At 44.0% G+C, this 11784-nt stretch overlaps 1 protein-coding gene and 1 pseudogene across 1 annotated transcript; both read left to right on the top strand.

Annotated features, from left to right (window-relative positions):
- The first annotated feature begins 5995 nt into the window (after nt 1-5995).
- On the top strand, nt 5996-6937 carry LOC141117107 (olfactory receptor 5V1-like). Its single transcript, XM_073609729.1, has one exon. The coding sequence runs from the start codon at nt 6005-6007 to the stop codon at nt 6935-6937; it is 933 nt and encodes a 310-aa protein (XP_073465830.1). The 5' UTR covers nt 5996-6004.
- A 3663-nt stretch (nt 6938-10600) lies between these two features.
- On the top strand, nt 10601-11277 carry LOC141116625 (olfactory receptor 5V1-like; annotated as a pseudogene).
- The last annotated feature ends 507 nt before the right edge of the window (nt 11278-11784 follow it).

Here is an 11784-nt window from a genome sequence, read left to right as displayed (position 1 = left end):
AATAATAAGTTCAAACAATAAACTTTAAAATTTACTATATTCTACCAACTTCCAGTTCTATCCAAAACAAAAACAAACAATTTTGGCTGGGGTCTCAGAACCCAAAGATAGTTAAAACAAAACATGTATAAGAAAAAATAAAGTTTAGATGGAAAAATGTTTTCTTGCAACACTTAGCAAACAGCTAAAACTCTGGATATTCTCAAAGGACCAACTCAACTGGGAAGCTAAGAATACAACATCAGAGCCGAGGGACCAAATTTGTGTTATACAAGGCTGCATCTTACCTGTTTCTAATTGCCTTGTTCCCAACTGAATTCATCGATCTCCTTCATGTTATAAAGTTTAAAGGAAATTGATAAATACTGAAAAATGCTCCAATAGTCATGGAAATAAGGATATAAAGAAGCTGGAAATTTAAAGCTGGCCAATGATTAATGTTCTCGAGCATATTATCCTCACCAATGGCCAATGCTGAGATAAAACACAGATACTGACTTGAAATAAATTTCCTAATACCGATAATAACATTCTAAATGTGTTGCTTTTTTGATAGGAAATAATTAAGGTAATTTTTTTATATTATTATTTTCAAAGAATTATCTTTTTCTATGTATTTTAAAGGGAAACTGATGAATTTTACAAGTTTATATATACAGTAAAACCTTGGATCGCAAGCATGATTCGTTCCAGAAACATGCTTGTAGTCCAAAGCACTTGTATATCAAAGCGAATGTCCTCATAAGAAATAATGGAAACTAAAATGATTCGTTTCCACAACCATTTATTCATAAGTCCTTCAGTTTATAGTCCATATAAAAATATTATAGCAATGTGATAGGTTGTGTAACCATAAAATGTCCATCACAAAATGGCAGCCTCCACAAGGAGATTAGAAGCAAAATCCAGCAGAAGCTACTGTCAGGGCTGGGCTCAGCCCTTCATTCTCAAAGCTGGCTGCTCAGCTGTCGGCTAATTGCCAGCTCCTATCTCTCCACAGTGACTCACCTGTTGATGATATCCTGCTCGTCAGTCCTGCCTACTTATGCCTTCCAGTCCAGATGATCTCTGCCTTCGCCTTGGTCACATCTCTAGAGACGCTCTCCTGTGTTCTTGTTAAAGACTTGCTTGACTGACATTCCTTCTGGCTCCAGATCCTGCTTGCTGTTCTACTACGCTCATCTTTGGCTCCCTGATGTTATGGCTTGTCTGAATATCTGTTCCGGTTCCTGAACTCTGGCTGTTTTGAGTACCTTTACTCTGATTACCTTTTTTATTATTATTGAACAAGTGTGATTTAACTGTACTTCTGATTCTCAGTCTGATTCATGGTTCCTGACATCTACAGAGTATAAAAAAGAAGAGAGGCGCCTCTATGTGTAGCAATATGGTTACATTTATTGAAGGTACAACATTTAGCAACTCACGTGGTTGATGATTAAAAGAGGCACATCTAAGTATGCAGGCATCCGGGGTCAAGTTGTCCGCATAGACCATCCCCCACACTGCCGTCTCTCACCTCTGTCAGTCTGCAATCGTGACCGGGAAGACTACCCTGCAGTAGAGCTGTCTGAAAGCGAGGCTCGAACCTCTCTTGGAGTGCAGCGTTGAAGGGATGACATCGATGGCGATGAGGAGGATGGTCTTTGTGGACAGCTTTATCCCGGATGCCTGTATACTTAGATGTGCCTTTTTTAATCATCAACCATGTGAGTTGCCAAATGTTGTACCTTCTTTAAATGTAACCATATTGCTACACTAGAGTGTATATTCCCGCGCTACCATGTAAGGAGTAATAAAATAACACAGGAAAAGCTGCTTGCACTGAATAGGGTCCTGACTCACCCCTATTATGGAAATGGGCTATATATTAAATATGGTGCTGCGCTAATCCAAAATTAATAAAAGTCGCAATGTGACACTTACAATCACGGTGAGTATAAGACTACCCTTGTGGGGGCGTGGAGTGCACTGAAAGTGAATTTGCTGATATGTAAAGAAAAGTAAAGTGCAGGGTGCAGTGGGGTGTATATACTCTCTATAGTAATCAATCAATATCCCTTCATCAGCTAGTGCACAGAAACTTAAAAAATAATACATCCAATATAGTAATTCATACCAATCATACAGTGTGAACCAGTAATAAGCCGTGCGTTTTTAAAACACGTGAACATTAAAAAATATTATATACTCAGTATAACGATAATAGATAATATAAAACGTTCAGTGTAAGCCAGTTTTGTGCTGCACTTCCGAGCAAATCTCGGGACGTATTAACCAATCTAAAGTGTCCAGTGCAAACAAAGCCAGTTCTTAGATATAGGGTAACACGAAAAATTACAAACAATCAAAAAGTGACATGTGCAATAAAAACAGTGACTTCAATAGCTCATCAGTCCGTATAGTGCCACTCGGTGAATCAATGCATATAGCAAGATATCTCCATAAGACAAAGATCGCAAAACTCCAATGAGCGGCGAGCTCGTACGCATCTGTCACACACACTGTCTGGCTCGTTGTGTTTGTCGGTGCGGTGGAAAAGGAGGACTCCTCAGTATCCCCTGATGAAGTCACGAGGTGTGTGACATCACGCGTAGGGACAGGACAGGCACTTTCCACTGACAGATGCGTACGAGCTCGCCGCTCGTTGGAGTTTTGTGATCTTTGTCTTATGTTATGTGAGTACCGCTTGTTTTAATAAATTGATTTACGTTCAAACTACTGCACTATGTGGCATCCCCTTCTCTTTATTTATGGCTGCCTCGCCTCCTGAGGGTTTTAAGGCATATGAAGATCGTGTTTAGGATCCAGGACCCACTCTTAAAGGAGCCGGTACCAGCGGCTTTTGATTTATGCTGTAACCTCAGTATAATGAGGTAAGGGGCCACTGCTTACTGGTGTAGGATTGTTGCATGAAGAAGAACCACTATTCCTTTCTGGTCTACACATTCCACGGCTTCCATCTACCAGATTGATTTGTCTATGGAGATATCTTTGCTATATGCATTGATTCACCGAGTGGCACTATACGGACTGATGAGCTATTGAAGTCACTGTTTTTATTGCACATGTCACTTTTTTATTGTTTGTAATTTTTCGTGTTACCCTATATCTAAGCACTGGCTTGGTTTGCACTGGACACTTTAGATTGGTTAATACGTCCCGAGATTTGCTCGGACGTGCAGCACAATACTGGCTTACACTGAACGTTTTATATTATCTATTATCGTTATACTAAGTATATAATATTTTTTAATGTTCACGTTTTAAAAACGCACGGCTTATTACTGGTTCACACTGTATGATTGGTATTAATTACTATATTGGATGTATTATTTTTTAAGTTTCTGTGCACTAGCTGATGAAGGGATATTGATTGATTACTATAGAGAGTATATACACCCCACTGCACCCTGCACTTTACTTTTCCTTACATATCAGCAAATTCACTTTCAGTGCACTCCACGCCCCCACAAGTGTAGTCTTATACTCACCGTGATTGTGAGTGTCACATTACGACTTTTATTAATTTTGGATTAGCGAAGCACCATATTTAATATATAGCATATTGCTACACTTAGAGGCACCTCTCTTCTCTTTTATACTCAGTTGTGACATGTATATCAAGGCATTGCTTGTATGTCAAGTCAAAATTTATAAAAAATGTTTGCTTGTCTTGCAAAATGCTCTCAAACCAAGTTACTCTCAAACCAAGGTTTTACTCTATAGTCCTAATGTCTTCATTTAGTTAGGGTGACTTTATCTTCACCTAATGTTCTGGAGACGCAAGAGGAACTGAAAGAAAATTTCTGGAAAGTTAATGGAATTCTTTACATAGAAAGCTGTCCCTGGAACAGGGGTGTAATTGGAAGAATGGCTCTCTTTTCCCATTCAATGATGAAATTCTGGATTAACAACCTGTAGAAAGCAGAAGTAATAGAGATGATTTATCTATCCAGCTGGTACACAGATAGCCTTAAGAACCCAACAGAGGCAGTGGCAAATCCTCAATGTGTGCAATGTGTGCTGGGTACACGGGCCTCAAGGGGGAAGGGACCCACTGTTCTCCCATACAGTACACAGATTGAGGATTCAGGTCAGCAGAACTTTTCTATGGTCTCAATTTCGAACCCCCCCCCCATGCATTCTCCAGTGCAAGTTCCTCTAGCTGCACGTTCATCATCCTTGCCATTGGTTACTAGGACCACTGATGGCAGTGCTCCTGCATTTACAGGAAGCTGGAACTTCCTCCGTGTCATGTACCTGGTTGGAGGCCGAAGAGTTGAGAGGGCTTCCCTTGCAGAAGAGTGCAGAGCACCCCTAAAGGTTGGGACAGGAGGTGCTGTGGCCAAAGAAGCATGGGTTATCAGCTGCGCTAGCCTGAAGAGCTGAGATGATGATCACCTGATGAGGGCAGGACAGAGCAGGAACGACTGCAGGGCAGGTGTCTCTCAGAAGTAGCAGGTTGGTCTTGACAGCAGGGCAAGATGGAAAGCAGACTCAGAAGCAAGGCCAAGGGTCATGCACGGTGGGTCAGCCAGGAACAGAGACAGGTTGCAGGGTCAGGAACAAGCCGAGGTCATACACAGGTAATCAGGCAGTAGCGAAGTCAGTATACCCAGCCAGGATGAGAGCCAGGAGTGGAGACAAGACACTCAGTCCAAACCTCCCCCGCATTCTGTCTCCCACCCTGATTACCCCATCTGAGGAAGGCAGCATCCACCCAGTTTTGGATACCATATATATCTTTCACACCACCATTTTATTTGACATCTGTTAGCCCACACCTTGGAAGACCTATTAGCGCGGGAAGTGACTGTATGTTTATTCCAGTGTTTAAGTTAATTTATTACTTATTGACTCACTACCTTTCCTGGAAGTCTGTTCCAAGCATCTACTCTTTCAGGAAAATACTTTTTTAAGTTTGTTTTGAGTTTTCCTGTGTTCTTGATCTCAGCTACATACGGAGAATACTGAACTTTATGGTATAATATTCATTACTTGCCCAACAATTTCCAGTATTTACCAAAATCTTTTAAAGTGTATCTAAAGCAAAAAATAACATTTTAGTATTTTGCAGCTTATGAGTCCCTAAATGAGATGGTTGCATTTGATTTTTTTTTTCGGACATTTTTTTTCCTTCATTTACTGTTGGTGGTTGTGTACTTAACACACTTTCTGTCCCTGGGTGGCTACGCTCACTCTACCATTGTATCTCTGGAGGGATCCACCTCGGCTGGGCTAGTAGTTTACAGGAGGAAAACAACACTTTAAGTTCAGCTCTCAGGAAAAGACAAGGACATTTATGATATTTAATTACTTGCTGAATATGTTCTTAGCCTGAAAAAAGAAATCTAAGTCATCACATCTAGGAGCTGTTTCGCTGAAATATATAGTAGGTTTAATTATCCTTTAACTGCTTCCTGCCCAGGCCATTGTAACATGACTTTCAGGTGGGAACCCTATTGTTCTGGTAGGACGTCATATGACGTTCTCCCAAGAATGAGCCTTGCGTGGACCCTCCAGGCTAGCTCTGAGGAAGGGGGTGCGCACCCGAAAGGCGTTAGCTGTGCCCCGTGTTCTGTGCATGTCCATGCATTGTTTTTATGGACTTTTGTCAGTTGCATTTTGTGAGTACCCACTTTTATATAAAACATTTGTATTATTAAATTATTTTTGGTAATGCGCTAGGTGTGCGCACCTTCCATTTCTGTTTTTCTACTGGAATAAACATACAGTAGGCCTATACTCAAACAAATAGGTTATCAAGTAAAGACATACAAAAATTTAAAAAAGGGCAAACTTAATTAACTAATTGATCTTTGGTCAGCAGCAATAACTTAAACTAACAAGCTGTACAGGAACAGGGTTGAAGTTTTAAAGACACCAGGGGTTGATGCACTTCATTGGTAACCAAAATATCACTTTTGGATGGATTAGCCCTTTAAAGAATACTAATATAGATGCATTTGAATTCTTAATCTCTTTCTTCTCTTAGAATGTTATGGAAGAAATCAACCAAACCTCTACAGGAAACTTCATCCTCCTTGGCCTATCTAACATTCCATCTCTCCAGGCAATCTATGCCCTTGTGTTTTCGGGGATGTACATAGTCACATTGTCTGGAAACTTTCTACTGATCATTGTGGTGAGGATCAACCCAAAGCTACAGACCCCCATGTACTTTTTCCTAAGCAACCTCTCTGTTATTGACATTGGTTTCTCGTCCACTATTGTTCCCCTAATTATCATAAACACTCTGATTAAGGACAGAAGCATCTCCTTGTTGGAATGTGCAGTGCAAATGTTTTTCCATTTGGGTTTAGGAGCAACTGAGTGTGTTATTCTAGGTGTCATGGCGTACGACAGGTTTGCTGCCATCTGCAGACCATTGCACTATAGCACCATAATGAATACAATTTTCTGTGCTGGTTTAGCTGCAGGGTCATGGAGTATTAGCTTCCTAAACTCTACCATCCATGTTGTCCTCATTTTCCAACTCCCCTATTGCAAGTCCCACCATGTCAACCACTTCTTCTGTGAGGTACCACCTTTCCTTCGAATGTCCTGCCAAGACACTTTTTTTCATGAGATGGGCATGTACATCTCTGTAGTAACCCTTAGCATGACTTCTTTCTGCTTGACTCTTTTCTCATATGTCCACATAATTTCCACCATCTTGAAGATCCGTTCCTCACAAGGAAGATATAAAGCTTTCTCCACATGTGGTTCCCATCTGACTGTGGTGGGTCTCTTCTATGTGACAGTCTTTCTTATGTATCTGAGACCCCGCTCTACATACTCTCCTGAACTAGACAAAACTATGTCCATTTTTTATACAGTAGTGACTCCGATGTTGAACCCAATGGTCTACAGTATGAGGAATGAGGACGTCAAAAAGACAGTTAAAAGAATACACATGAGAAATAAAACATGACTAATTTTTTTATTCATTAAAGTGTATGTCCAGCAAAAATGTTTTCTTCATAGTTTTGGACAGAGTGGGGAAAGTTTGAAACCCCTTAAGGTTTTTACTGCTATCTGGTCCTCCGTCAGTGGCAGCTTGTGGTTTTTTGTTTGGGGGCGGAAAACAACCACCCACCCCACCGCAGAACCTCAACACCCCCCCCCCGCGCTGTCTGCCGGTCAACTGGCACTTACCCGTTTGGTGGGTACATCGGGCAGGGAGACAGGCTGTGGTGGGTACCTAGGAGTAGCAGGGAGACAGGCTGCGGCAGGTATCTAGAAGTAGCAGGGAGAAAGGATGCAGTGGGTATCTGAGAGTAGCAGGGAGACAGGCTGTGGTGGGTATCTGGGAGTAGCAGGGAGACAGGCTGCGGCGGGTATTTCGGAGTAGCAGGGAGACAGGCTGCGGTGGGTATCTGGGAGTAGCAGGGAGAAAGGCTGCAGCGGGTATCTGGGAGTAGCAGGGAGAAAGGCTGCAGTGGGTATCTAGGAGTAGCAGGGAGACAGGCTGCGGTGGGTATCTGGGAGTAGCAGGGAGACAGGCTGCAGTGGGTATCTAGGAGTAGCAGGGAGACAGGTTGTGGTGGGTATCTGGAAGTAGCAGGGAGACAGGCTGAGGCGGGTATTTGGGAGTAGCAGGGAGACAGGCTGCGGTGGGTATCTGGGAGTAGCAGGGAGACAGGCTGCGGCGGGTATTTGGGAGTAGCAGGGAGACAGGCTGCAGTGGGTATCATGAAGTAGCATGGAGAAAGGCTGGTAGTGGGTATCTGAGAGTAGCAGGGAGACAGACTGCGGTGGGTATCGGAGTAGCAGGGAGACAGGCTGCAGCGGGTATTTGGGAGTAGCAGGGAGACAGGCTGCGGTGGGTTTCTGGGAGTAGCAGGGAGAAAGGCTGCAGTGGGTATCTAGGAGTAGCAGGGAGACAGGCTGCGGTGGGTATCTGGGAGTAGCAGGGAGACAGGCTGCAGTGGGTATCTAGGAGTAGCAGGGAGACAGGTTGTGGTGGGTATCTGGAAGTAGCAGGGAGACAGGCTGCGGCGGGTATTTGGGAGTAGCAGGGAGACAGGCTGCGGTGGGTATCTGGGAGTAGCAGGGAGACAGGCTGCGGCGGGTATTTGGGAGTAGCAGGGAGACAGGCTGCGGTGGGTATCATGAAGTAGCATGGAGAAAGGCTGGTAGTGGGTATCTGAGAGTAGCAGGGAGACAGACTGCGGTGGGTATCGGAGTAGCAGGGAGACAGGCTGCAGCGGGTATTTGGGAGTAGCAGGGAGACAGGCTGCGGTGGGTTTCTGGGAGTAGCAGGGAGAAAGGCTGCAGTGGGTATCTAGGAGTAGCAGGGAGACAGGCTGTGGTGGGTATCTGGAAGTAGCAGGGAGACAGGCTGCGGTGGGTATTTGGGAGTAGCAGGGAGACAGGCTGCAGTGGGTATCTAGAAGTAGCATGGAGAAAGGCTGCAGTGGGTATCTGAGAGTAGCAGGGAGACAGGCTGCGGCGGGTATTTGGGAGTAGCAGGGAGACAGGCTGCGGTGGGTATCTGGGAGTAGCATGGAGAAAGGCTGCAGTGGGTATCTAGGAGTAGCAGGGAGACAGGCTGTGGTGGGTATCTGGAAGTAGCAGGGAGACAGGCTGCGGCAGGTATTTGGGAGTAACAGGGAGACAGGATGCAGTGGGTATCGGAGTAGCAGGGAGACAGGCTGCGGCAGGTATCTGGGAGTAGCAGGGAGAAAGGCTGCAGTGGGTATCTAGGAGCAGCAGGGAGACAGGCTGTGGTGGGTATCTGGAAGTAGCAGGGAGACAGGCTGCGGTGGGTATCTGGGAGTAGCAGGGAGACAGGTTGCGGCGGCTCCGTGTCCTTTTCCATTCTGAGATCATGGCGGCTTCCGCCATGCATCTCTGCCACTCCTCCTAGGCATCCGATAGGAGTGCCTGACCTTTCAGCCAATTGGGAAATGGGTAACAGACCCACGCTTGCTGATTGGCAGAGAAGCAATTCAGTGTTAGAAAAGCGAATATTCATTTGCTTTTCTAACACATCTGGGTGGGCTCCAACCGCTATGCTCTGCGCCATGAGTCCACCTTTTTTGAAGCCCATTAGAGCCAATGGCTCTAATCCGCTGTAATTCAGGCACCCAGCATCCTAAAAGGGGCCGGACGCATGAATAGGGGTTGGCAGCAGCGGCCATGGATAGATTCATGCCATGCATTAACCTATCCATTGCATATAGGGATTGGCTGAAGAGAGGGGGCGGCGCCCATGCACCCTTAGCCCATGGGCTCTGTTGGAGAGATTTTCCTTGCCTTCCTGTCCTGCTGACAATGTTTTACAAGACAAGAACTGAGGAGAACTCTCCAACAGCAACATAGACAGGGGAAGGCTAGAACCTCTGTCAAATTATTTTTGTTGTCTGGGTCCATGTCACAGATTTTCTCCCACTTCCTGTCTGGTTAAACAGTTGACAGCAGAGTAGGAAGTGAGGCTAAATCTCTTTAACGGAGCCCCTGGATAGCAGTTAAAACAAGATTTTAAATCCTTCCCCACTTGTACAAAAAAAAATGGCAAACACTTCAAAAACCATTAAATAAAATGTAAATACAATACGTTTAAATGTAATATCCTTTACAGCAAAACACAGATTGGGGGGGGGGGGGGGGTGACACTTTGAGCCATTTAGAGCTCTACTCCATCACATAGGGGGAGATTTACTAAAACTGGTGCACACAGAATCTTGTGCAGTTGTGCATGGTAGCCAATCAGCTTACAGGTTTTATTGTCAAGGCTTAATTGAACAAGTTGAAGATAGAAGCTGATTGGTTGCTATGCACAGCTGCACCAGTTTCTGTGTGCACCTGTTTTAGTAAATCTCCCCCATAGAGCTGTCAGTCTAATGCCCCGTACACACGATCGGATTTTCCGACAATAAATGTTGGATGTGAGCTTGTTGGCGGAAAGTCCGACCGTGTATGCTCCATCGAACATTTGTTGTCGGACTTTCCACCAGAAAATGTTGGCTAGCAGGTTCTCAAATTTTCCGCCAACAAATGTTTGTTGTCGAACTTTCCGATCCTGTGTACACAAGTCCTTCGGACAAAAGTCCACGCATGCTCGGAATCAAGTACGAGCCAGAAGCGTTCGGTCTTGTAAAACTAGCGTTCGTAAGGGAGATATCACGTACGTCTTGTACGTCACTACGTTCGTAATTGTCAGCCAACATTTGTGTGACCGTGTGTATGCAAGACAAGTTGGAGCCAACATCCTTCGAACAAAAATCCATGGTTTTGTTGTCGGAAAGTCCAATCGTGTGTATGGGGCATCACACTGTGAACATGCTAACAGGAGAAGAGCACACATGAATAGCCAATCAAGTATACTGCTACTCCATCATTCCCCAATTAGCAGGCTTTGACCAACATGTAATGCTCACCTGCAGTAGAGAAACGTGAGGTCAGACACCTGGCTATGCTTTCAGGTTTGGATGACAAGCATGGCTAAAAAGAATGGGAAATTCTTTGTAAAACAATTTATATGTATGAATTCTAATTCTCCAGTTTTTCCTGGGATGTTCTGAAAAATTTCACAGAGGCATAAAATGCTGATGATGGTAATGATTTCACAAAATTACAATCGTTAAAATAAATGAAAACAAAACCAATCAACAATGTTCCCCTAATTGTCATAAATACTTTGGTCAAGGACAGAAACATCTCCTTGTTCGGATGTGCAGTGAAAATGTTCTTTCGCTTGTGTTTAGGAGGAACAGAGTGTATAATTCTAGCTGTCATGGTGTACGACAGGTTTGCTGCCATCTGTAGACCATTGCACTACAGCACCATAATGAATAAGATGTGTGTGAGTTTAGCAGCAGGGTCATGGAATATTTGCTTTCTGAACTCTGCCATCCATGTTGTCCTCACCTTCCAACTCCCCTACTGCAAGTCCCACCTTGTCAACCACTTCTTCTGTGAGGTACCACCTTTTCTTCGAATGTCCTGCAGAGATATTTCACTTAAAGAGACAGGCATGTACATCTCCGCAGGAATCCTTGCCTTGTCTTCGTTCTGTCTGACTCTTATCTCAAATGCCCAAATAATTTTCACCATCTTGAAGATCCGTTCCTCACAAGGAAGACATAAAGCTTTCTCCACATGTGGTTCCCACCTAACTGTGGTGGTTCTCTACTATGGGCCCCTTCTTTTTATATATCTGAGACCCCATTCTACATACTCTCCTGCAATAGAAAAAACTCCATCCATTGTATATATACGGCAGTAACGCCAATGCTGAACCCCATGGTCTACACTACAGTACAGTAAAACCTTGGATTGCGAGTGTAATTCGTTCCAGAAACGTGCTTGTAATCCAAACCACTCATATATCAAACCAAATTTCCCATAAGAAATAATGGAAACTCAAATGAATCGTTCCACAACCATTTATTCATAGGTCCTTCAGTTTATAGTCCATATAAAAAGGTTTTAGCAATGTGACCAGGTTGTGCAACCATAAAATGTCCATCCACAAATGGAAGCCCCCACAAGGTGATTAAAAGCTAAATCCAGCAGGAGCTACAGAGTATTAATAAGAAGAGAGGCGCCTCTAAGCGTAGCAATATGTTGCTAAATGTTGTACCTTCATTAAATGTAACCATATTGCTACACTTATGCCGCGTACACACGGTCGGACTTTTCGTCTACAAAAGTCCAACGGACGCCGACGGACTAAAGCTGGCTGGTAATCCGATCGTGTGTGGGCTTCTCCGGACTTTCAGCAGACTTTTTCAGCCTCAAATCTGACGGACTTTAGATTTGAAACATGCTTCA

The sequence above is a fragment of the Aquarana catesbeiana genome, linkage group LG13, assembly GCF_042186555.1.
Source record: "Aquarana catesbeiana isolate 2022-GZ linkage group LG13, ASM4218655v1, whole genome shotgun sequence".
Taxonomy (NCBI): domain Eukaryota; kingdom Metazoa; phylum Chordata; class Amphibia; order Anura; family Ranidae; genus Aquarana; species Aquarana catesbeiana.
The sequence above is the reverse complement of the archived record's forward strand: the minus strand, read 5'-3'. Positions and strand labels throughout refer to the sequence as shown.

Coding starts and splice junctions, on each gene's coding strand:
- LOC141117107 (XM_073609729.1), top strand. CDS start 6,005: ATGGAAGAAATCAACCAAACCTCTACAGGAAACTTCATCCTCCTTGGC.